This window comes from Muscardinus avellanarius, assembly GCF_963383645.1.
Source record: "Muscardinus avellanarius genome assembly, chromosome: 13".
In the NCBI taxonomy this organism is placed as follows: Eukaryota; Metazoa; Chordata; class Mammalia; order Rodentia; family Gliridae; genus Muscardinus; species Muscardinus avellanarius.
The window spans coordinates 8,463,221-8,489,541 of NC_137799.1; the positions used below are offsets into that span (position 1 = coordinate 8,463,221).

Genomic DNA, 26,321 nt, shown 5'->3' on the forward strand with positions numbered 1-26,321 from the left:
ACCATCATGCCCGGCCCTACTTTCTTAAATGAACCTCTCTATCTCTGAATGGCGGGTGCTTAGATTCTTTTCCTTCAAGTAGGCTAAGGATTCGACTGATTCTGAGTTGAAGAATTGACCCCTCTCTTTGACAGTACTGAGAACTGAACCCAGGGACACTCTACCACTGAGCCACATCCCTCAGCCCTATTTATTTATTTATTATTTATTTATTTATTGTACTGGGGATGGAAGCCAGGAGCATTCTACCTCCGAGCTATTTTTTATTCTTTATTTTGAAACATGGTCTCACTGAGTTGCAAAGGGCCTCACTAAATAGCACCTGAAGCCAGGCGTGGTGGCTCATGCTTGTAATCCCAGTACTTGGAAGGCTGAGACAGGAGGATCGCACAGGTTCGAAGCCAGCCTCAGCTACTTAGTGAGGCTCTCAGCAACTAAGTGAGACCCTGTTTCCAAATAAAATATCAAATAGGTCTGGGAGTGTGGCCTGGTGGTTGAAAGCCCCTGGGTTCCAGCCCCAGTACCAGAAAAAAAAAAAAAAAAAAGTAGCTGAGGCTGTCTGCCAACCTTGATTCTCCTGTATCAGCCTCCCAAGTACTGAGATTATAAGTGTACACCACCATGGCCGACTTCTTTCTTCCTTCCCTTCCCTTCCTTTTCCTTTCCTTTCCTTTCCTTTCCTTTCCTTTCCTTTCCTTCCTTCCTTCCTTCCTTCCTTCCTTCCTTTCCTTCCTTCCTTCCTTCCTTCCTTCCTTCCTTCCTTCTTTCTTTCTTTCTTTCTTTCTTTCTTTCTTTCTCACTTTCTTTCTTATTTTGGTGGTACTGGGATTCCTGGAAGCCCTTCTACCTCTGGGCTACTTTTGGAAACAGGGTCTCTTAAGGCAGCGCGGCTGACTTCAAACCTGCGCGATCCTCCTGTCTCCGCCTCCCAAGCGAGGGGATTACAAGCGTGTGCCACCACGGCCGACTTTATTCTTTATTTTGAAACTGGGTCTTACTGAGTCTCACTAAATTGCTGGAACCTGCAATCCCCCTGTCTCAGCCTCCCAAGTACTGGGATTACCGTGTGCTCCACCACACCTGACTGTTATCAGTTTTAGTACTGCGGGCTCTGTACTGGTATCTAGAAAGGGCCCATCCCTCCCCAGAGGAGTCTCCCCGTAAGAGTGACACCCAAGAGTCCGAGGTCCGAAGGGTGACAAGGGAGGACCAGCACAGCATGGGGGTGCCCGGCACCAGGGAACAGTAAGTGCAGTTCCCTCGGGGTAGGTGAGCGCTTTGTCAAAGGTCGCGGGAGTCACACTGGAGGCACAGGTGAGCACCCTGCCCTGGTCTCCAGGTCACTGGCTGCTCGCCTGTGACCCTGCCCCTTGAGACCTTTGCCAGCAAGAGTCCCTGAAGGGTGTTACTACTGTAGTGCCCTGTTTATGGAGTCCCCCATGACTCAAAAAACGTGGCTGATAGGACGAAGGAAGGGAAGGCAGCCCAGCTCTCTGGCCTGCAGTGGGTAAGGCCTTGGCTGCTCACATACACCCACCCTGGCTTCTCTTCAATGGCTCCTTTGGGACCTTCCTGACCTACCTACATGAGTTAAAAGCTGAACGCTGGGGTTCTTGATAAGTGCTTTAAGAAATCGATTTCTAGACCCAGTGGCGGCAGCAGGACTGTTACCCCTGGTCTGGTCTCACGGTCCAGCATTGCTTGGCAGAATAAGCCAACAGATTGGGCGGCTGAGACAGCAAGATCGCAGGTTCGAGGCCAGCCTCCGCAAGTTATCATCTAAACCCTTAGTTACAGCCGGGCGTGGTGGCGCACCCTTGTAATCCCCGCGCTTGGGAGGCTGAGACAGGAGGATCGAACAGTTTCAAAGCCAGCCTCAGCGACTTAGTGAGGCTCTCGGCAACTTAGTGAGACCCTGTTTCCAAATAAAATATAAAAAAGGAGTATAGCCCGGAGGTAGAAAGCCCCTGGGTTTCACCCCCAGTACCACAAAATAAATAAATAAATAAACAAACAAACCCGTAGCTACTTGGCGAGCCCATCTCTAAATAAAAAACACAAGGCAGGGATATAGCTTGGAGGTAGAACATCCCTGAGTTAAATCCCAGTACAAAAAAAAAAAAGAAAAAAAGAAAGAAAAAAAAGAGGTAGGGCTCAAAACAACCTGCTAAGCAGAGACCACAGCGGCACGGGGATGAGGCAGGGAGCTGCCCCTCCTGCCCTCCGGCTGAAGCTGGCCCTCCAGGGAACCTGGGGACATTCTTGGCCTTTGCCCCGGAAGTTTTCCTTCTGCAATTTACTCCAGACCCTCCCACTGGCTCCCAGGGGACAGGTACAGGGGTGCTCACCTCAGAGTGGCTTAAAATCAGAAAAAACTTGCAGATACCTGGTCCTGATGGAACTGGCTGAATCCAGTGTGGATGTCCTCACCTACAGGGCTGTGCAGTTCTGAAGAGAGTGTTCCAGCAATGGCACACTCACTCCCCTTCCTCCTCCTTCCTTTCCTTCTTTCTCTTTCCTTTCTTTTTCTCTTTCCTCTCTTCCTTCTTTTCTGTCTGTCTTTCTTTCTTTCTTTCTCTCTTTCTTTCTTTCCTTCCTACTGGGGATTGACTTTGAACCCAGGGGCATTCTACCTCTAAGCTACATCTCAAGCCCTATTTTTTTTTTTTTTTTCGGTTCTGGGGATGGAACCCAGGGGCATTCGACCTCCGAGCTACACCTCCTGCCCTATTTTTTATTCATTATTTTGAAACCAGGTCTCACTGAGTTGCAAAGGGCCTCACTAAGTAGCTGAGGTTGTCCAAGAACCGCGATCCTCCGGTCTCAGCCTCCCAAATGCTGGGATTACAAGCGTGCGCCACCATGCCCGGCTTCAAGCCCTATTTTTTATTCTTTCTTTTTTTTTTTCTTTCTTTCTTTTTTTAAGTGTTACTGGGGTTGTTGGAAACTCTTCTACCTCCGGGCTACACTCCCAGACAGCTATTTTTTAATATTTTTATTTGGAAACAGGGTCTCTTAAACCAGCAAGGCTGGCTTCAAACCTGCGTGATCCTCCTGTCTCCGCCTCCCAAGTGCAGGGATTACAAGCCTGCATCACCATGGCCGGCTAAAGAGGCATCTAAGAATCACTGAGAAGTAAAACAAAACTAAGCAATGATATTGTGTTATCCTTTCTTTATCTTTTTTTCTTTTTTGTGATACTGGGGATTACACTGAGGGACGTTGTAACTCCGAGTTACACCCCTAGCCCTATTAAAAAAAATTTTTTTTTTGTTTTAAGCTGGCCATGGTGGCACACACTTGTAATTCCAGCATTTGGGAGGCTGAGACAGGAGGATCCAATCCTGTTTCAAAATAGAGAATAAAAAAACAGCGAGCCGGGCGTGGTGGCGCACGAGGCTGAGACGGGAGGATCGCGGTTCGAGGACAGCCTCAGCTACTTAGTCATTCTATCTCTGAGCTCTACCCCCAGCCCTCTGCAACTCAGTGAGACCGTGTTTCAAAAATAAAGAATAAAAAAATAGGGCTAGGGGTACGGCTCGGAGGTAGAATGACCCTGAGTTTAACCCCCCAGTACCCAAAAATTTAAAAAAAGAGCCAGACGTGGTGACGCACGATTGTAATCCCAGCATTCGGGAAGTTGAGACAGAGGATCCGAGTTCGCAGACAACCTCAGCTACTACTTAGCGAGGTCCTTTGCAAATCGGCGAGACCCCGTTTCAAAAATAAAGACTAGCGGGGCGTGGTGGCGCACGCTTGTAATCCTGGCGCTTGGGAGGCGGAGACAGGAGGATCGCGCAGGTTCGAAGCCAGCCGTGCACTGGCTTAGGAGACCCTGTTTCCAAATCAAAAATGTAAAAATAGGTCTGGGAGTGTAGCCTGGAGGTAGAAGGGCTTCCAGGAACCCCAGTACCACCAATAAATAAATAAATAAATAAATAAACAAATAAATAAATAAAATAAAAAATAAAGACTAAAAAATAGGGCTGGGGGTGTAGCTCGGAGGTAGAATGCCCCTGGGTTTCATCCCCAGTACCGCAAAAATAAATAAATAAATAAATAAATAATAAAAAAGAAATTAAAAAATAGAATTGACCTATGACCTAGCAATTTCACTTGTGGATTCATATCCCAACGAATTGAGAGCAGTGTCTCAGAGAGATACTTGCGTGCTGTGTTCATAGCAGCTGCATCCCAGAGCTAAAGGGTGGACGAACGCAGAAGCAAAATGTGGTCTATACAAACAATGGAATATTCTCTAGCCTGAGGCAGGGGAAATCCTCACACATGCTGCACGTGAAGGGGCTCTCAAGACTCTGCTAGGAAAAGAAGCCAGTTACAAAGAGACAATTGCGGATGAGTCCACTTGCTGAGCATTTAGAATAATTACCATCAGAGACACAAAGCAGAATGGTGTTGGCAGGGTGAAGGGGAGAGGAGAATAAGGAGCTACTGTTTAACGCCTACAGTATTACTGTTGGGGAATAACAAAGGTTACTGAGATGGATAGTGCTGATGACTCACAACAGGAACGGCAGGTTCGAGGCCAGCCTCGGCAAGTAGTGAGACCCTCGTCAACCTAGTGAGACCCTGTTTCCAAGTAAAAATAATATGGGGCTGGGGGTGTAGCTTGGAGGTAGAATGCTCCTGAGTTTATTTTTTTTTAATATTTATTTATTTTATTTATTTATTTATTTATTTTGGTGGTACTGGGGTTGAACCGAGGGTCTTTTCTACCTCCGGGCTATACTCCCAGACCTATTTTATATTTTATTTGGGAACAGGGTTTCACTAAGTTGCTGAGAGCCTCACTAAGTAGCTGAGGCTGGCTTCGAACCCGTGCGATCTTCCTGTCTCAGCCTCCCAAGTGGGGGGATGACAAGCGTGCGCCACCACGCCCGGCGTTCCTGAGTTTAATTCCCCAGTCTAACACACACACACACACCCCAAGTTAAAGTGCCTCTACTACTCTGTTAACAGAGTTAACTCTGGGGAGGAGAGAGATCATTACAGGGAACAGAGGGCCTCTCTTTCTTCTCTCTCCTCTCTCTCTCTCCAGGTCTAGGAACTGAACCCAGGGTCTCAAGCATTAGGGTTCTATCACTGAGCAACATCTCCAGCCTTTCTCTTCTCTTCTTTTCTTTCTTTCTTCCTCTTTCTTTCTTTCTTTCTTTCTTTCTCTTCCTTTCTGATACTAGGGGTTGAACCCAGGGACATTCTACCTCCAAGCTACACCCCCAGCTCTATTTTATTCTTTATTTTGAAACAGGGTCTCACTAAGTTGCAGAGGGCCTAAGTAGCTGAGGCTGGCCACGAACCTGCGATCCTCCTGTCTCAGCCTCCTAAGTACTAGAATTACAAGCGTGCGCCACCATGCCTGCCTGGCTTGACTTTCATTTTTAAACTTTTTCTTTCTATAGGATAATATTGTGCAATGCTTGAGGTTTATAATTCAAGCATGCTGCGTGCGTGCGTGCGTGCGTGCGTGTGTGTGTGTGTGTGTGTGTGTGTGTGTACTGGGAATTGAACCCAGTAGGTAGAGGGGCATTCTACCTCTGAGCCACATCCTCAGCCTATTTTAATTTTTATTTGGAAACAGGGTCTTGCTAAGTTGCTGAGACTCGCCATGAACCTGCGATCCTCTTGTCTCAGCCTTCCAAGTACCTGGTCTACAGGTCTGTGCACCATGCTCACACATGTGTTACTTTTGAGAAATGCTTTTATTTTAATGTGTTTACTGCTCTAACCTTGCCTCAAAATATTGCTTTAGCGGCACCCTGTAGGTCTTGTCATATTGTGTTTTTATTTTTATCTGTCTCAGATATTTCTCAATTTCCTTTGTGATTTCTTCTTGGTTGGGTATTTAAGAATATATTGTTTAGACCTGGCGTGGTGGCGCACGCTTGTAATCCCCACGCTTGGGAGGCTGAGACAGGAAGATCGCACAGGTTCGAAGCCAGCCTCAGCTACTTAGTGAGGCTCTCAGCAACTTAGTGAGACCCTGTTTCCAAATAAAATATAAAATAGGGCTGGGAGTATAGCCCGGAGGTAGAAAGCCTCTGGGTTCCACCCCCATTACCACACACACAAAAAAATTAATTAAGAATATGTTGTTTGGGCCTGGTGTGATGGCGCACGCCTGTAATCCCAGTACTTGGGAGGCTGAGACAGGAGGATCACAGGTTCCCAGAAGCTTCAGCTACTTAGTGAGGCCCTTGGCAACTTAGTGAGGATCTGTTTCAAAATAAAGAATAAAAAATAAGGCTGGGGTGTAGCTCTGAGATAGAATGCCCCTGGATTCAATCCCCCGTACTGTAAATAAAATAAAATAAAACATAAAAAATAAATAAAAAGGGCTGGGATGTAGTTCAGAGGTACAATGCCTCTGGGTTCAATGTCTAGTTCCCACACCTCCCCAAAAAAGTACGTTATTTAGCTGGGCATCATGGTGCAGGCCTGTAATCCCAGTATTTGGGAGACTGAGACAGGAGGATTGCAAGTTTGAGACTAGCCTTAGCAACTTCGCAGGACCCTCAACAACTTAGCAAAACCCCTTTCAAAATAAAAAATAAAAGGGGGCCGGGGTGTATGCACCTGGGTCCAATCCCCAGCACCAAAAAAAAAAGACTGAGGCTCCAAGTCAGAGCTCGCGGCGGCGGAGGCTGGCACCAACACCCAGGCTGGATCTCCAGTCCTCTCCCACTACCCCAGTCCTCACCCCTGAATGCCACCGCCCATGCTTCTGACATTTAACAACAATCGGGGACAGTAATACCACGGACTGTGACTCAGCAAACAAGCCGAGCTCAGCCAAGGTTAAAGGGCTGTGGGCGCAGGTATGGAGAGGACAGGACGGGAGGCGACCTGGGCACACCTCTTCTCAGCAAACAGCCCTGGTGGCTGGGGAGAAGGCGTGGGACTCCTGCCAGCTTATGTAAGCTCTGTGCTGGGCTGGCTAGTTGAGAAGAGTCCAGAAGACCAAGTCTAGGCTCCGGAGGTCTCTGATCGCCTTGCCCAGGGGACGCCCAAGGAAGGCTTCTGCCGAACCTTCTCCTGAACCTTCGCTCGTGTATCAGGGCTGGCAGGGGACGCTTCCCAGAGCCGGGACTCCGGCTTGGCCTTTGGGAGGCTCCCCGCCCCTCGCTGAGGAAGCTCAGGGGACTCTGTTTCCTCCTTGGCTCTGCGCCCACACTTCCCCCAGGCTTATGTAACGCAGAGGTGTCTGTCTCCCCTTGACTGGGGTGGGACCTGAAGGTGAAAGAAAGAGATTAACAACTTCCTTGAAGTGATAGGACCAGGGAGTGTCAGGCCTGGGATCTGAACCCAGGTCACATCCCAGGCAGAAGCAGACCCTGGGAACCGCCTGTTCCTCTAGTCTTTAGAGACTCAAGCAGTAGGTGGAGAAAGGGCAGGTGCGGGCGAGCTGCGTGCCTGAACCCACAGGGAGGCAAAGTCTGTGTGGGGGGCTGCCCTGAACTAACCACACCATCTTCTCCCCAATACCTTCCATGGCTCCCCATTACCTTTATTTTTTTTATTTTTTATTTTTTGCAGTACTGGGGCATTTTTACCTCTGAGCTACACCCCCAGCCCTATTTTTATTTTTATTTTTTTGCAGTACCGGGATGGAACCCAGGGGCATTGTACCTCCGAGCTACACCCCCAGCCCTATTTTATTTATTTATTTATTTATTTATTTATTTATTTATTTATTTGCAGTACCGGGATGGAACCCAGGGGCATTATACCTCCGAGCTACACCTCCAGCCCTATTTTATTTATTTATTTATTTTATTGAATTAATTAATTTATTTATTTGCAGTACCGGGATGGAACTCAGGAGAATTGTACCTCTGAGCTACATCCCCAGTCCTATTTTTATTCTTCCTTCCTTCCTTCCTTTCCTTTTCTTTCTTTCTTCCTTTCTTTCTTTCTTTCTTTCTTTCTTTCTTTCTTTCTTTCTTTCTTTCTTTCTTTCTTTCTTTCTTCTTCAGTACTGGGATGGAACCCAGGGTCTGCCTTCTGCCTGAGATGTGACCTGGGTTCAGATCACATTGTATCTCCGAGCTACACCCCCAGCCCTATTTTCTAGTCTTTTTAATTTTTGAAACAGGGTCTCACCGAGTTGTGAAGTGCCTTGCCAAGTAGCTGAGAGACTCTGTGAATCATGATCCTCCGGTCTATGCCTCCTGAATGCTGGGATTACAAGCGTGCGCCGCCACGCCCAGCTATTTTATTCTTAATTTTGAAACAGGGTCTCACTGAGTTGACAAGGGCCTCACTAAGTAGTAGGTGAGGCTGTCCTCGAATCGCGATCCTCCTGTCTCAGCCTCCCCAATGCTGGGATTACAAGTGTGCGCCACCACGCCCAGCTGCAACATCATTAATATGGTGGAGAAGGCCCTCCTGTGGGATTGGGCCTAGCCTTGCCAGGCCTCCTGCGGATCCTGGACTCTACATTCTCTCCTTCCTGGGCCAGCTGTGTCCTCGGCACCAACCTCTGCTCCTGACTGACCTCTGTGTCAGGCGTGGGCTCGCAGGCAGCTTCCTTCCACCCGGGGCGACTCTGCTTCCTCCTCGGCTCTGAGATCTGTGCCTCCCAAGTCCTGCCCCCGCGGGAGTGTCCCAGCTGTGCCTGCTCGGACCACACCTGAGGCCCTCTCTGCAGCCCCGGCCCCCCGCAGTGGGATAAACACCTGGGCCTAAAGGATGGCGGAAGAAAGGAAGGAAGGAGGGATGGAAGGAAGGAAGGAAGGAAGGAAGGAAGGAAGGAAGGAAGGAAGGACGGACCTGGCAGGCCTTGGAGAGCTGGGGTGTGAGGCGGGCCTCTGTGAGGTTGAGGCTGCTGTGATCAGTGGTGTGCCCAGGGTAGTACACGGGTCGGCACAGGCTGAGGGGTAGGACTGAGCCCCGTCAGCGATTAAAGGTCTTGGTGAAGGCCCGCTGCAGCTAAAGCCTTGGTGTTAGTTTGTTTTGTGGGTCTGGGGATGGAACCCAGGGGCATTGTACCTCCAAGCTACACCCCCAACCCTATTTTTTAGTCTTTTTATTTTTATTTATTTATTAATTTTTTTGCAGTATTGGGGATAGAACCCAGGGGCACTCTACCTCTGAGCTACACCTCTAGCCCTATTTTTTATTCTTTATTTTGAAACAGGGTCTCGCTGAGTTGCAAAGGGCTTCACTAAGTAGTAGCTGAGGCTGTTCACAAATTGCGATCCTCCTGTCTCAGCCTCCCAAATGCTGGGATTACAAGCGTGCGCCACCACGCCCGGCTCTCAGTCTTTTAGTTTTTGAAACAGGGTCTCACTGAGTAGCGAAGGGCCTCGCAAAGAGCTGAGGCTGTCTGAGAACCACGATCCTTCAGTCTCATCCTACTGAATGCTGGGATTACAAGTGTGTGCCACCACGCCCGGCTTGTTTGTTTTCTGATCCCTTTGTGGTACTGGGGATTGAATCCAAGGGCATTCTAACTCTGAGCCCTTTTTGTTTGTTTTTTGGTTAGAAACAAGTTCTCATGAGGTTTCTGAGAGTCTCATTATGTTGCTAAGGCTGTCCTCAAATCTGCCATCCTCCTATCTCAGCCTCACAAGGACTAAGATTATAGGCTTGGCCCACCACACCTGGCTGTTTATTTGGTTTTGGTGCTGGGGATTAAACCTAGGGGCATTCTAAACTGGGCGTGGTGGCGCACACTTATAATCCCCGCGCTTGGGAAGCTGAGACAGGAGGAGCGCACGGGTTCGAAGCCAGCCTCAGCTACTTAGTGAGGCTCTCAGCAACTTAGCGAGACCCTGTTTCCAAATAAAATATAAAAAAGGTCTGGGAGTATAGCCCGGAGGTAGAAAGCCTCTGGGTTCCACCCCCAGGACCACCAAAAAAAAAAAAAAAAAAAAAAAAGATAAGCATGCTGAGCCGCACAGATATGGAGCATTATAATCATAATCACCGCAGAAAGTTCTACCGGACGTGCTGGTCCAGACCACGGAAGTAGGCAGGTCCTCAGACACCATTTATTCAATACCTGAGTTCCTGACTCCCAATCTAGTGCTTTCTACATTGGAGTAGATTAACTTCAGCCTCGTGTGTGTGTGTGTGTGTGTGTGTGTGTGTGTGTGTGTGTGTATTGGGGATACTGGGGATTGAACCCAGGAGTATTCTACTTTCAAGCTAAACCCCCATCCCTATTTTATCTTTAGTTTGAAATAGGGTCTTGCTAGGTTGATGCCGAGGCTGCCTTGAATCTGTGAAACTCCTGTCTTAGCCTCCCAAGTTCTAGGAGTGTGCCACCACACCCAGATCTTAGATTTTTTTTTTTAACTCGGTACCAAGGATAGAACCCAGGGCATTCTACCTCCAAGCTGCACCCCCAGCCCTATTTTTTTATTCTTTTTATCTTGAAACAGGGTCTCACTGAGTTGGGCTTCACTAAGTAGGTAGTTGGGGCTGTCCGCGAACCATGATCCTCCTGTCTCAGCCTCTCACATGCTGGGATTACAAGCGTGCGCCCCTGCACCTGGCTAGTTGGTTTTTGTTTTGCTTTGTTTTGGGTACTGGGGATTCAAACCAAGGGTGTGCTATTACTGAGCTGCACCCTTAGCCCTTTTCTGGTTTTGCCTTTGTGTGTGTGGTACTAGAGATTGAACCCAGGGGCATTCTACCTTTGAGCTACACCCCCCAACCCTATTTTACTTTATTTATTTATTTATTTATTGCGGTACTGGGGATGGAACCCAGGGGCATTCTACCTCCGAGCTATACCCCCAAGCCCTATTTTTTTATTCTTTATTTTGAAACAGGGTCTCACTAGTTGCGAAGGGTCTTACTAAGTAGTAGCTGAGGCTGGCCGCGAACCATGATCCTCCTGTCTCAGCCTCCCAAGCCCTGGGATTACAAGTGTGCACCAGCACACCTGGCTCCTATTTTATTTTTTTGAAATATGGTCTTACTAAGTTAATGAGGCTGGCCTCAAACCTGCGATCCTCCCATCTCTACCTCCCAAGAACTGGGATTATACGTGTGTACCACCACATCTCACTCCCCCGGCTTTTTTTTTTAACTTTTTATTTTGAAATAGGGTCTCACTAAGTTGCCCAGGCTGGACTCAAACTTGCCACACTCCTGTCTCAGCTTCTGAAGTACTGGGATTACAAATGTGGCCACTGAGTCCAACTCTTGTCTGGGGCTCAGTATGGAGCCTCTATGAGGTAAAGTGATACCATATGCAGTTTAAAGAATATTGTTTATGTGGAAGCAATAGTATGTGTGTTTTACTAGAGATTGAACCCCGGGGCATTCTACCTTTGAGCTATCCCCCTAGTACTATTTTTTTTTTAGTGCCTTTTGCTTTATTTTATTTATTTTTTGTACTGGGGGTGGGACCCAGGGGGCATTCTACCACCCAACTATACCTCTAGCCCTTTTTGAAATTTGAAACAGGGTCTCACTAAATTGCTGAGGCTCACCTCAAACCTGTAATCCTCCTGTCTCAGCCTCCCAAGTAAAGGGATTATAGGCATGCACCACTATGTCTGGCCCTAGTTTTATTTTATTTTGAAACAAGGTCTAGCTAAATTACCACACGCTGGCCTCAAACATGCAATCCTCCTGCTTCAGCTCCCATAGTACTGGGATTAAAGGCATGTGTGACCCTACCTGGTTGAAAGTAATACCTTAAAATATATAACAGCAGTTGATAGCTACAACCTATAGCAAGCTGCTACAACTAAATAATAAAATATCACTCCCCTAATTACAAATAAATAATAAAATATCGCTCCCCTAATTTAAGACTGGACAAAGGGTATGGACAATTCCTAGAAGAAATTAAAATATCAAAAAATATGTATTATGAAAGAAATACTAACACTGTAGGATAGTTCTCTCTTGTTCAAACAGATTGGCAAAGATGGAGGAAGAAGCTGGTTATGGTGGCGCACGCTTGCAATCCTGGTGCTTGAGAGGCTGAGACAGGAGGATCACAGGTTGGCAGCCAGCCTCGGCTACTCAGGCCCCCCTCAGCTTGGTGAGACACTATTTCAAAATGAAAACTAAAACAGGACTGGGGGTAGAATACCCCTGGACTCAATCCCCAGTAACACACACACACACACACACACACACACACACACACACACACACACGGTGGAGGAAAAGTGGAATGGGTGCTTTTTTGGCACGGTTGGTGGGCATATATGTGTCCAACTTCTCCAGAAAGCAGTTGGGTAGTATCACTCAACAGTAAATATGCAAATCCCTGACCGGAACCCCTGACTGGAGACCTCATGCTGTGAACCGTGACCTCCCTGTGTCTGTGGTGGTCAGGCTTGGGTTGGCAAGGGCAGAGTCGCCGGTGAGCAGGGAGGCTTGCGGACTTGGTTGGGGGAGGCGTAAGCAGGACAGACTGGCGTGGGCGAGTCTTGGGAGCCTTGATCTTCCCGTGTGGCTGGCTGGGATGGTCCAGAGAAGCCCGGCACAAATCGATGCACCCATGGTCAGCTGCTTTGGTGGCTTGGCTGCCATTCTGGTTCTGCAAATAATCGGAGTCCAGTCACTCACGGGTGAATCAGCACTGACTGCTCTGGGCCAGCGGGCCGGGCGGGCGGCTTGGCAGGGGCTCCGCTGCAGGAAGCCACTGTGCTGGGTGTCAGGTGACCAGAGGGAGGGCCAGCTGCGGGGCTGTCCTGGGCGATGCGGGCAGGTAACCTTTCCCACTCCTCTATCGGTTCCCCCTTTCTCTGACTCTTTCTCTTCCGCGTCCCCCCTTTTCTCCCAATGAATGGATCAGATGTTGTTCTAAGCCCTGGGGAGACAAAATAGGAGGCTGAGCCCCCTTCTCTCTGAGCAGAGGAGCGGAGCGGAGGGGACTTGTACCTGGCGGAGAGGGAGGAGTGGGGCGCCTGAGCCAGAGCCAGACGTTTGGTCCGGTGTCACTGGGTGGGGAGGTGGATGAGTCAGGGACCTTCAGGCAGCAGGGCTGCAGCGGCCTGAGGGAGGCAGGAAGGGAGGAGGGATTGAACACTTGCTTTCAGAGAGGCCTGAACAGCAGGTTAAGAACGTGGGCTTTCACCAGAGAGTGATAAAAGCATGGAAGGGTTTTTATGATAGCCGGGCGTGGTGGCGCACACCGTGATCCCAGCGCTTGGGAGGCGGAGACAGGAGGATCGCACACGTTCGAAGCCAGCCTCAGCTACTTAGTGAGGCTCTCTGCAACTTAGCGAGACCCTGTTTCCAAATAAAAAATAAAATAGGCCTGGGGTACATGTAGCTTAGAGGTAGAGTGTCCCTGAGATTAATCCCCCGCACCACACACACAAAAAGTACTGTGGGTATAGCTCAGAGATAGAACACTCCTGGTTTCGATTCCCAGTAGCTATATATGATATACATATATACACACATATATATATTGTGTGTGACATATATATATGTGTATATATATATAGCTATGTGTTGTTAAACTATAAAACTAGCCAGGTGTGGTAGTGTATACCTATAATCCCAGTACTTGGGAGGTTGAGACAGGAGGATCACAGGTTCAAGGACAGTCTCAGCAAATAGTGAGACTCTTATCAACCTAGCAAGACCCTGTTTCAAAATAAAAATAAAATAGGGCTCGAGTGTATCTTGGAGGTAAAAGACCCCTGGGTTCAATCCCCACTAACACACAAACACACACACACAAACACACACACACACACACACACACACAATTATAGCTGGGTGTAGTGGCACACACTTGTAATCCCAGTACTTGGGAGGCTGAGACAGGAGGATCACAGGTTCGCAGCCAGCCTCAGCTACTTAGTGAGGCCCTCTGCAACTTAGAGCCTGTTTCAAAATAAAGAATAAAAAATAGGGCAGGGGTGTAGCTTGGAGGTAGAATGCCCCTGGGTTCCACCCCTGGTATCACAAAAAAATAATAATAATAAAATAAAAATAAATAAAATAAAACAAAACAAAAAAGGGCTGATGAAAGCCAGGCATGGTGGCGCACACTTGTAATCTTAGCGTTTGGGAGGCTGAGACAGGAGGATTGCAGTTCGCAGACAGCCTTAGCTACTTAGTAAGGCCTTTTGCAATTCAGTGAGACTGTTTCAAAATAAAGAATAAAAAATAGAGCTGAGTGTGGTGGCACATGCCTGTAATCCCAGCACTTGGGAGGCTGAGACAGAAGCATCACACAGGTTCAAAGCCAGCCTCAGCTACTTAGTGAGGCTGTCAGCAACTTAGTGAGACCCTGTTTCCAAATAAAGTATAAAATAGGTCTGGGAGTATAGCCTGGAGGTAGAAAAGCCCCTGGGTTCCACCCTCAGTATCACCCCCCAAAAAAGAAGAATAAAAAATGGGGCTGGGGTAACTTGGAGGTAGAATGCCCCTGGGTTCCAGGTTCCATCCCCAGTACTCAAAAAAAAAAAAAAAAAAAAAATAGGGCTGGGGAGTAGATCAGAGGTAGAATTCCCCTGTGTTCAATTCCCAGTGCCACCAAAAAAAAAAAAAAAAAAAAAAGTAAATAGCTGGGTGTGATGATACACGTCTGTAATCCCAGTATTTGGGAGGCTGAGACACCACGTCTGGCGCAACAACCTTTTCTATGCATACATAAAAATATCCAGTTGTCTACACAAAAATCATCTTATCCTTTACGGGTGACTGCGCCATGCAGGAAGGGGCCATCTCCCACCTCCGCACACACTTTCCCAGACTCCTCAGCAGCGGCACGGCCTCCCCTGCCAGGACCCTTATTGAGCCCTATTGCATCCCAGGTATGTCCTGCCTGCCCGTGATGGGGCAGGGCAGAAAACAGTCCTTGTCTTCAAGACCTCCCTCTTGAAGACCCGGCCCTAGACATTGGCCCACTTCCACTATTTCCCATAATACACAGTGGTGCCTGTATACATGTCTTGGACATACAAATATTGCAATTGAGGAATTTATGTTCAAAGGAATTGTGCACATTGAAAAAAAATTTTTTTGCAGTACTGGGGATTGAACTCGGGACATTCTACCTTCAAGCTACACCCCCAGAGCTATTTTTTATTCTTTATTTATTTATTATTTTTGGTGGTACTGGGGTTCCTGGAAACCCTTCTACCTCTGGGTTACACTCCCAGACACCTATTTTTTTAAATATTTTTATTTGGAAACAGGGTCTCTTAAGCCAGCGAGCTGGCTTTGAAGCTGCGCGATCCTCCTGTCTCTGCCTCCCAAGTGGGGTGGGGGGGATTACAAGCGTGCGCCACCACGCCCGGCTATTTATTTATTTGCAGTACTGGAGATGGAACCCAGGGGCATTCTCCCTTTAAGCTACACCCCTAGCTCTAATTTTTATTCTTTATTTGGAAAGAGGGTCTCACTAAGTTACAAAGGACCTCACTAAGATGCTGAGGCTGGCCATGAACCTCTCAGCCTCCCAGGTACTGGATTATAGACATGTGCCACCATGCTGGCTATTTATTTATTTATTGATTGATTGATTGATTGCAAGTGCTCTACCACCAGGCTATATTTCCGGTCCTTTTTCTGGGGTGGGGGAGGGCTGGAAATTGAACCCAGGGACCCTTTCCTCTTAACTACATCCCCGGCCCTATTTTATTACTATTATTATTTTTTGTGTGTATATATGCGTATTACTAGGAATTGAACTCAAGAGGTATATTCTACCTTTGAGCTACACCCCCAGCCTGATTTTATTTCTTATTTAGAGGCAGGATCTCACTAGGTTGATAAGAGTCTCACTACTTGCTGAGGCTGTCCTCAAACCTACAATCCTCCTGTCTCAGCCTCTCAAGTACTGGGATTACAGGTGTGTGCCACCATGCCTAGCTCTATTTTAATTTTTTTTTTTTTTTTTTTTTTGCGGGTCTAGGGATGGAACCCAGAGATATTTTACCTCTGAGCTACAACCCCTCCCCAATTTTTTATTCTTTATTTGAAACAGGCTCTCACTGAGTTGCAGAGGGTCTCACTAAGTAGCTGAGGCTGATCGTGAACCATGATCCTCTGGTCTCAGCCTCCTGAATGCTGGGATTACAAGTGTGCGCCACCATGCCCGGCTCCTCACTGGTGGCATCTCGGCTGGGTGACATCTCTAGGAGGCCTTCTTTGATCACCCTGTCTAAATCAGGACCCCTGACTCAGTCAATCTTTCATTTCCCTGGCTTTCCCTCCCCAGACCACTCGTCTGAAATGGTCTTGTTTGCTATTATCTTCCTTGTTTTCTGGGCCAGGGGCTCTGGAGGAAGGACGGGCCATGCTCTGGAATTTGGGGCACTGGAGAAGTGTAGAAATGCTGGGCCGGAGGTCCCCCACTGACTACTTGCTAGATCCTCTTGTCCTGCCAGGCCTTTTGTAAGACACAATATTCTAGAAAGGTTGGTATTCTTATTCCCATTTTGCAGACAAAACAAAGAAACAAAAAACTGTGGCTCAGAGATGGAAAAGCTAAGGTTGTCTTCAAGATCCCAGTCCTATGTGCCTGTAAAACTATACCCCAAGAAGCCGGGCGTGGTGGCGCACGCTTGTAATCCCCGCGCTTGGGAGGCTGAGACAGGAGGATCGCGCGGGTTCGAAGCCAGCCTCAGCTACTTAGTGAGGCTCTCAGCAACTTAGTGAGACCCTGTTTCCAAATAAAGTGTAAAATAGGTCTGGAGTATAGCCCGGAGGTAGAAAAGCTCCTGGGTTCCACCCCCAGTACCACCAAAAATAAATAAATAAAACTACACCCCAAATTTCTGTGATATAAGTGATCAATGGCCTATCAGCGGAATTTCAAATTCAGCCCTGCTGATTCCTGGGCAAGCGGTCCTCGCCATCCTAAACTGAACCTCTTCCCCATTTGCAGCCCCCAAACCTCGGTGTTTTAAACTGAGCCCTAAAAATATAACAGAGCCGGGATTCTAGCTCTGGCTTGTTTCACCCCAAATCTACCATCCTGTCCTGGGGCCACGCTCCCTGCCTTCCCCAGACATCCTGTGGGAAATGAGGGAAGGGAAACTTCCTGGGTTCCCAGCCTTCGAGCGCCAGAGAGAAATGGAGCTTAGCCTGGCAGCAAGGGCCACCCTACTTCCTGTTGGAGTAACCCTGAGGTTATTCAGGGTCACGGCTGAGGAGTCAGCCAGGCCTTGGGATATCCTTGGCTAGCTCCCTCTGACATCCCCTCCTGGGCTCAGGTAGCCACCCTGTTCCCTTGTGGAGCAGGCCCAGCCAGAATTCCTGAGAAAGCATCCCCCGAGCTGCGTGGGCAGCACAGCTTAGCATTCTGAACAAAGGCGGCGGGGTCAAGACCTCGCCAAGTGATTTAAGCCCTCCAGGCCTCGACTTCCCTGCCTATAAAAGGGGCTACAAAATAGCACAGAAACCTACTGCTGTTTTCTCCAGTGTGTTTTCTAAATTAGGGGACAAATGAAAGGACAGATATCACATGAGTTGCCACTCATGTCACCCGGCAGCAGGAAGAAAGCAGAATGGGAGTCCTCATTTACATGTCTAGACATAACTCCCCCAAATCCAGCCCCCTCCTCTCATTTCCCCCAGGCTGAGATTTGCGGGGGGGGGGGGGCTGGCTCACAACATGCCCCTCCCACCAGTTTCCCATCTTCTCTCTACAGCCCCCCAAGCATCGTAGCATCGCACCACGGAATTCTCTGGCTCCCTCTTACTCTGGTCTACAAGACTGCCAGATCAGCTGCCGTGGGCCTTTCCAGCCCCATCTCAAATCACTGCAATGCAACCTCCCAGCGGTGGTGCCGGTAACTTGCAGTGACTCCCAGAGCACCTCGCCCACACTGCAGACCCAGGCCTCGTCCTGCCAGCGGCTTGTGTTGCTTTATGCTAGAAACCTTCTGAGTCCCCTTCCCATCCCCACATTCCAGGTGCTTGGTTGAGCTCCTCCAGTTCCTAGTATGTCTGTTACAGCTTTTTGGGGTAGTGGTGGTGGCATACTGGGGATTGAACCCAGGGGCATTCTACCTCCAAATGACATCTCCAGTCCTGTTATATTTTCTTATTTTGAAACAAGGTCTAAGTTGCTGAGGCTGGCTTCGAACCTGCGATCCTCCAGTCTCGGCCTCCTAAGCATTTGATTACAGACACGAGCCATCGCGCCCGGCTTATTAGAGCTCGTAGCCACCAGATTTGCGTGTCTGTGTCCCGGTCTGCCTCTCCACCTAGCCTTAAGCTTGCAGGAATCGGAGAGGGCAAGCCCAGCAAGCTTCCCGTCCTGAGTTCCTCTAAACATTTGGGGGCAGGATGAATGACCTATGCAATGGCCGGGTGGGTGGGGGGAGGACAAGCCTCCTAGAGTGTTCCCTGCCCCCAGGCGGTAAATGTAGCCAGTAAGACCAGCCATAACTATCCAAGAAACTACAGGATAACAAAAGGCTTAGATAACAGCTTGGAAGGAGACGAGCTGGGTCACAGGGCTGCGTGAGGAACCGGTCCGAGTCACTAGGCGGCCGCGAAGCCTCCGCAGGGACTTTTGTCCACGGGGAAAGGCGCCTGGGTCCTGGGCCACCTCTCGGGGTGTCATTGCCTTCCAGGCCTGCTCAACGAGCTCAAGTCTGGCGGGACCCTGGAAGGCCGTTCTGGCCTTACTTTTCAGACTGTTTCTCCCCGTCATTGTTTCTTTTCTTCTGCTCGCACTCTCCTCCCGGCCCCGCCAGCCCCGGCTCCCCACCCGGCGACCTCCCACAGCCTTGCCCGGGCTCCTCTCCCTGCCGCTCCACACCGCCCTGCCCGAGGAGGCGGGCCCGGCCGCGCGGCGCACCAATCCGAGCGCCCCAGCCGCCTCGGCCTCTCGCGAGTCCCGCCCCACGCTGCTGTGCGCCAATGGAGATTCCAGCCCGCCAGCCAGACCGTCCAATCGCGGGCGAGCCAGGCCGCCGCCGCCCCGCCCACCGCGCGCCGCGGCGGCTCGGCGGGCGGCCGAGCGGGGCCTCGGCATTCTCCGAGCGGCGCCGCACAGCGTCGGGCTCCGGCGGCCGCGGCGGGGACGCGGGAGGCGGCGCTGCTGCTCGCCCGGGTGCGGGGCAGAGGCGGCGGGCGAGGCGAAGCCGCCGGCCGGGCCGGAGGGCGCCTCGGCTCCGCCAGGGCCCGCGGCGCGGGTCCCAGGACCGAGGAGGCGGCGGCGGCGCCCCCGCTGCGCCCCGCCGAGAGGCCGCCCGAGCCGGGGCCGCCCCGGCCTCACCTGCGCCGGCCGCCCGCCCCAGGCGCGGGGCGTGTGCGCGGCCGGCGCCGCCTCCGCCTCGCCGCTGCCCGGGCCGGCGGCTCGGGATGCTGCCCGCCCGCGCCGCCGCGCCTGCCTCCCGGGCCATGCGCCGCCGTTCCCATGCCGGTGAAGCCCCCCGCCGCGCCCAGCCCCTCCGAGCGCCGGCTTCCCGAGGGTGAAGCCAGCCGCCCCGCGAACGGGACTGGTCGTTCCGACCTGGGGCCCCGGACTCGGATCCCCGCCCGCTCCGCCGCCTCCAGCACCATCTGGGCGGGACCCGGCTCTGGTGTTTTTGAGGAGGGGGTGTGGTGTAGGAAGAGAGCCCTGGGGATTTCTGGCCCCCTCTTTTATTTGGCCTTTGGGGCTGCAGACTCAGGGAACTCGCCCATGGCTTTCTTGATGAAGAAGAAGAAATTCAAATTCCAAACCACTTTCACCCTGGAGGAGCTGACTGCGGTCCCGTTCGTGAACGGGGTCCTCTTCTGCAAGGTCCGGCTGCTGGATGGCGGGGATTTTGTCAGCTTGTCGTCGAGGTAGGAGGCAGGGCATTGGTGCCAGCAGGGGAGCGGGGCGATGAGATTCAGCCTCGTGGCAAGTGCTGAAGCCCCCCTTGAAGCCGGGAGGGCCCCGGGGATTATGTTTGGGACAGGTTTGCTTGCATAAGGCAGGTCTGGGCCTAAGCAAGCTGGCAGGGTGCCAGGCACCTGTCTGCAGGTGACCAGCCAGATACCTGGGGTCTTTTTTCAGCCCCCTTTTGGGGACCTTCCTGCACCCCACAATAGGCCCATTCTGAAGCTGTGCAGGTAGAGCCCAGTGGAACTTGTGCTTGTGGGAGCGAGTGGGGCAGAGTTGGTCCAGGCTACTCTGCACCCCAGCTGGCCACTGGGGCTGTCAGAGAACTGGCCAGCCACAGGTTCTCTGGCACTCCCCAGTGGCGGGGAAGGCTGGTGGCAGGCACTCCCAGTCTGGTGGGAGGGTGGTGGCAGGAGCCAGGCTGCTTTGCATTGCAAACGCCTTGCGGGAGGCTGCCGCCCTTTCCGAAAGAAGCTTGGGGTTTGCTTTTGTGTGGATCCCATCCTGGCAGGTCCAGGAGCCCAGCTTATTGCTAGAAGCCATTGAGCTCCCAGGCTGCTGCCGGCCGACTGGCCAGGCCCCCCTGGGGGTCACCCAGTCTTGGCCTATCCTGGGAGATCCTTGGAGTCCTCCAGATAGGGATTTGAATCCTAACTTTTTCTGGGCTCTCTTTTCCTCTTCTGGAAATCGAACCTAATCCGGTCTCTCCTGGAGTTGTGAAGACGTTTCAGTAGATAGAAAGCAATGCTGAGCCTGGCCCAGGGCCTGGGGCACGCTTTCCTTTCCTGGCCTGCCCTTTGCTCCTCTGACCCTGGGGGTCCAGTTAGCAAGAGCTGCCTCACTATTCTGAGATAGAGAGGGGGTGTTATAGGTGGAGAAACTGAGCCCCCGAAAAGAGAAATAGTGGCTTTCCAGGGACCTCCCAGGAGGCATTTGTGAGCTGACTGTGTCCTCTTGGGAGACCTGTTGGGCGAATCTGGAGGTCTAGTGCTCTGCAGGAAGGAAGGAAAGGAAAAGGGGGAGCTGCTGGCCTAACCCAGATTTGGAATCCCCTGCGTGGACAGGGTGGGGTGCCTTCTCCATGCACTGGCTCTCTGTTCTGCTGGGAGCTTCTTATCTGAGGAATTTGGACAAGAACTGCCCTTTGTGGTGGGGGTGGCGCAATCCTAGGCTGCCTGGGCAGCCACCCCACACAGTGGTGCACAGTCTCAGGGTTTTGCTCAGATCTGGGGTCCGGAATTGGCCTCTCACTGGCTGGACGGCCTTAGGTGATTTACCTAAATTCTCTCATCACAAGAGGCAGCAATTATTGTGCCATGCTCCCTGCTTTACTAGCCCCTTTCAAGCATGGATAGAGGTGGGGGCCCCATGACGTACGTGTGTGTGTGTGTGTGTGTGTGTGTGTGTGTGTGTGTGTGTATGTGTAGTACTGGGGATGGAACCAAGGGACAGTCTACCTCCAAGCTATACTTCCAGCCCTGTTTTATTATTTTATTTTGAAACAGGGTCTCACTAAGTTGCAGATGATGGCCTCTCTAAGTTGCAGAGACTGGCCGTGACCCTATGATCCTCCTGTCTCAGCCTCCCAGGTACTGGGCTTACAAGTGTGCACCACCATGCCTGGATCCCATGAGCTTATTATCTCCATTTTGCAGAGGTGAAAACTGAGGCTCGGCAAATGATTTGCCTGAGTTAGTACAGCAGAATTCTAGATTCAAACTCAGGATGTGCCTTTAACCGCCGTTCTTGTTGTGCCTGTGAGCCTCAGTTTCCTCTTTTGTAAAACAGGGAAGTGAAATCCATCCCTTGGGCTGTGGGGAAATAATGTTTGTACCTTGTCCCACCCCAGCCAATTGTTGCAGCAGTTGTGGTTACTTTGGGGAGAGGGATGCAGACTTCAGCCCTCCCGGGTTTTAGGACAGCCCCCCTGTAGAGTCATCAGGCAGTCTGCTCCTGAGATGGGGTTGGGACAGCGTCTGGAATCCCATGGAGATCTTGCCTGGCCTCCCAGGCCCCATAGCCACTGTCACACTGCTGGTAGCCTTTCCGTTGCCCTAAACCTGCCTTCCCATCCAAGGAATCTCTGGAAAGTTCCAGATCCTAGCCCACGTGTCTGGATTTCACCTCTGTTTTCCCTTCTTCCCTCCTGGCAAGGGGCCTTGGATTCCGCGAACCCGGCTGAGCCTTTCCCCGTGGATGAGCTGACATTGAGGCTCCCCGAGGCTGGGCACTTAGTGGGTGCTGGGCCCCTGTTTCCGTGGGCAGGTGAGGCTGGAGAGAGCAGTGGCATTGTAAGGTGCAGCCAGTTGAGATCTGCTTTGGCTTTGTTGGGCTCTAGCCAGGAGGTGGGGGTTTCTGGTTTCTTGCTCCCCACCCACACCCCACCCACCCTGGTCTCTAGCCCAGGAGCCCTGCCTCACAGTTGGCCCTTTCAGGCTGCTAAGGTGCCATTGTTTACGAGTTGAGTAGGGACTAGATGACTGGACCTGGTTAGATCCTCGGCCCAGATCCAGTTGCGCATTCCCCTCAACCCCAGGGACCTCCAAGATGGCTCAGACTGGTGTTGCAGCTTGGGCTGTGTCGGAGTGAGGCAGCCCGTGGCTCCACCCTTGCAGTGCCCGCCCTCCTAGCTGGAGTGTGTTCCCTGTGTGTTGGGTGCCATGGCAACAGCTGGGTACACAGCTCCGCCTGACCCAGTTGGAGCAGGTAGAGCAGGTGGTAGTTGGGCTGTTCGTTGGCCTTATCTTTCCGATACCTCCTTACAGTAGTTAATCCTCACAGCCATTATGTTCCGGGTGCCCTGCTGTGTGCCATGCACCGTGCTGTTTGCAGACGGTGTCCCCATTCGTCCTCTGCTGTCTGGAGAGGTGTTGAGGCCAGAGGGGAAGCCACATGCTAGGTAGAGGTCACTGGGTGGTAGATGGCAGTTGGAAAAGAATTCTTATGATTGTCTAAACCACTTTTGCTCATGTGCCAGGGACTTGCCAGGCACCTCAGGGACATGCAGCTGAGCCCCCACAGCTCCCTCGTGAGCCGAGGAGATGGCCTCACTTCTGGATGAGGACGGTGGGTCAGGAGGGTTGAGTAGACTGCCTGTGCCACTCAGCTAGAGAGCGGCTGAGATGTGGCTTGAATCACAGCAGGACTGGCTCCAAAGCCCTCGTTTGCCACGGTGGCAGCGGGTGAGAAGCAGCTACAGACCCACGTGACACCCCAGACCTCTGGAAAAGGTTTCTTTCAGTGGATGGAGTGGAACAGGAAAGTTCAGAGCCTTGAGCTGGGTCTTGTGAGGCCCAAGGTAGAGTCCCCAGGACCAGATGGCAGAGGTGGGGCTGAATTTAGGGCCAGGCACAGGCTGGCACTGGGACACAGTGGGCATCTGCCGGCATCCTTGCCTGGAGTCTGCCCAGGCAGAGAGATCTAGATGGTATCTGGGAGGCTTTCCTGGTGTGGGGTTGGGGACAGGGCTGGGAGGGATGCTGAGGTCCCAGCCAGGTCTGGTGAGCAGGAAGTAGTCTGCCTGTGCTAGGCGGCCATCAGACAGGAAGAACCCCAAACATCTCCAGAGGGCTCTTCTTCCAGTCTTTGGCTTGTCCCAGGCATGTGGCTGGCAGTGCCAGGAAGGAGGAGAGGAAGCAGAGTGCATCTCAGCCAGTGGGAAGCATCCTGGGACAGCAGCAACTGCCCAGGGTCATGGCCTAGGAAGAGCAGATAGCGCAGCCCTGCAGACTGCTTTGGCCCTGACCTTTTCCTCAGCCTCAGTACCCCGCATTGCACAAAGGAGAGGAAAGGTACCTGCGGGGGCGCCTGCTCTCTCCTGGATTGCCAGGCTAGCTGAGTACCCTCTCCCTTTTCCCTTCTTTGGCAGTTTTTTTGGGGGGCCGGGGACAGAACCCAGGAGCATTCTACCTCCAAGTAACACCCCCAGACTGATTTTATTTCTTATTTAAAAACACTAAGTTGCAGAGGGCCTCACTAAATTGCAGAGACTGGCCTTGAACTCACGATCCTCCTGTTGTCTCAGCCTCCTGAGTACTGGGATTAAAGCAGGAGCCGCCACACCAGGCTTTTTTGCCAGTTTGGATCCGCAGTATGGCCTGCATCCCTTGTTTCACCAGGACCAGCCTGGTCCCTGGGGAAGGCCTTCCCTGTGGAGTTGTGGAGAGAAGTCTGCTGGTGGGAGAGGGTATGGGGCAGCTCACAAGGCCTCCCCAGGGCCCGGCCTGGGCAGCAAGGCTGTGTCTGACCTCACCAGGCCAGCTCCTGGCTCTCCTCGAGGTCAGGAGTTGGCTGTAGGTCCTCTTCGTGAGGCCTGAAGCTTCCCAGCCTGTGTCTAGACTCAGTGTCTGTCCCTTGGACCTGGCCTTTACTGCCAGCTGGCCACACTTTAGGCAGGTGCTGCCCTGGCAGTCACTGTCGCCTGTCTGCCAGCCTGGCGACAGACCTGGCCGAGGTGACCCAGCTCTGGAGCCAAGGCTATTCCCTGAGGCCTGTTCCTTGCTTAGAGCACTGCCCCGGAGCTGCTCTGGCCAGGGGCTCCTAGCAGCAGCCACACTGAGTGCCTGGGAGGCTGAGTGACTTTGAGACCCCTTGTTCATTACCTGGGAGACCTGACTCACTTTCAAGACACCCTTACTGTGTGGGCATTGGGTTAGCTAGTGGCAAGTCTGCCCACCCACCTCAGGAGCCTTGGGACCCATGTGTGGAGTCAGGTTCCAGCAGCAATACTGGGGCAACCAGTTTAGGTCTGTTCTCGTCTCATGTGGAGCTACGGAGAGGTGCTGAGTGGGGGAGAGACCTTAAATTTGCTTAGAAAGAGACCTAGAGCTGGGTATGGCGGCACATGCCTGTAATCCTTGTACTTGGAAGGCTCTGGTGGCGCACGCCTGTAATCCCAGCATTCGGGAGGCTGAGACCAGAGGATCACGGTTCTTGGACAACCTCAGCTACTTAGTGAGGCCCTCCGCAACTCAGTGAGACCCAGTTTCAAAATAAAGAATAAAAAATAGGGCAAGGGGTGTAGTTTGGAGGTCAAATGCCCCTTGGTTCCATCCCCAGACCCACAATAAATAAATAAATAAGCCTGAGGGTGGGTCAGCTGCCTCTGGATTCCATCTCCAGACCTGCAAAAGAAAGAAAGAAAGAAAGAAAGAAAGAAAGAAAGAAAGAAAGAAAGAAAGAAAGAAAGAAACCTAGAGCCAACATGGAGGGGAGGGGAATATGGTTCCTCATTCTCCAGCCCCACCCCAGCAAGTGCTTTGGATGGTGGGGACAACCCTGCCCCCAGGTTCCAGACGGGTACTGTGACCTCTCAGCCATGCCTTGGACCTGCTGCCTCCCCAGAGGTTGGACTGGTTGGTTGGCTTGAAGCTGCCCAGCCTGTGCTTGGCCTTGGTCTTTGTAGGGCGGGGCTTGCTTTGAGCCTTGGTCTTTGTGTGGAGCCTCTTTTGGTACCCAGGGCTGGGAAGAGCTCCTAAATGTATGCCCAGAACTACTGACACCTCCATCCTGCCCAGGTATTGACTAGTAACCGGCAGACCAGGGCTCCTGTGGCCAGCTGGGTTCAGTAGTTGGAGGAACGAGCTCTGATAGGCTGTCTGCCTGTTTGTCTTCTGCCTTGGCCCGCCCCTCCCTGGTTTACCATTTGTTGCCAGTGACCTTGGGCAAGGGACTTTAGATCCTAGTTTCCTCTGACCCTCCTTGAAGCCTGCCTGCTGGCGCCTGCTGCAGTGTTCTCTGAAGGAGGATGGAGGCCGACATGGTGAGATAACGCCTGTCAGCTGGCCAGATTGGCTCCTGGCCCATGGTAGACACACCGTGCCACAGCCTGTCCCCCTGTCCCTGAGCTAAGCCAAAGCTCTGGGCTGAATGGTGGGCCTTGCTTGTCCCCTGGCAGCCGGCACTCCTCTGTGTGCCAGGACCAATGGCTGCCACCAGGAGAGGGTGCTTCCCTCCTAGGCCTTCACCTCCGCCTCCTGCAGGGGTGGGGGAGTGTATCTAGCGTCTGAGCTCGCGTCTGGAGGGTCCGTGTGCTGTCTTGCCTCACTGGCTTGGGCTGCCCATCTGGACTGTCCTCTGCACAGCCAGCTCAGAGACTGTTCTGGCAGGTGGAAAGCAGGTGGCCGTCAGCCTGCTAGTGGACAGGGCACAGGTCAGGGAGGCCGGGGCCCCTGTGGCCCTCATCTCCCCTCACCCTCTGGTTCCCAGCTTTGCTCCGCCTCCTCAGTCCCCCCTCCACTTCTCCATTTGCTGAATTCCTGCCCAGCCCAAGAGCCACCTCCTCTGGGAAGCCTTCCCTGACCATGTTGGCCTTTTGCCTGCTGTGGGCCTTCATCTCAGGGTGCTACAGTCCCCCTCTGTGTCCGGCTCATCCCCAGATTGTGGGCCCCTTATGGGCAGAAGTGGCTTCCATTGCATCTTGGGTCCAGAGCCTGTGCTGCCCTGGGCTGGGACTTTTCTCCCCTGGCTCTGCACCAGTGTGGGTGCTGGTGCTGGGCAGTGTGGCAGCCACTGCCAGCTGCTGAGCTCAGCCCCTCCCTTG

At 51.9% G+C, this 26,321-nt stretch overlaps 1 protein-coding gene and 1 pseudogene across 2 annotated transcripts in view; both read left to right on the forward strand.

The window, feature by feature from the left end:
* The window catches only part of LOC308272090 (small ribosomal subunit protein eS26-like), a 29,348-nt pseudogene extending 11,463 nt beyond the window's left edge, over positions 1-17,885 (forward strand). The window contains exon 2 of the transcript in view: positions 17,589-17,885. The product of the transcript in view is annotated as a small ribosomal subunit protein eS26-like (transcript). The remainder of the gene's footprint in view (positions 1-17,588) is intronic.
* A 1,442-nt stretch (positions 17,886-19,327) lies between these two features.
* The window catches only part of EEIG1 (estrogen-induced osteoclastogenesis regulator 1), a gene marked incomplete at both ends in the record, with an annotated part of 36,260 nt that continues 29,266 nt past the window's right edge, over positions 19,328-26,321 (forward strand). The window contains one exon of the mRNA XM_080708631.1: positions 19,328-19,740. Coding sequence (XP_080564757.1) covers positions 19,328-19,740 — 413 coding nt within the window. The remainder of the gene's footprint in view (positions 19,741-26,321) is intronic.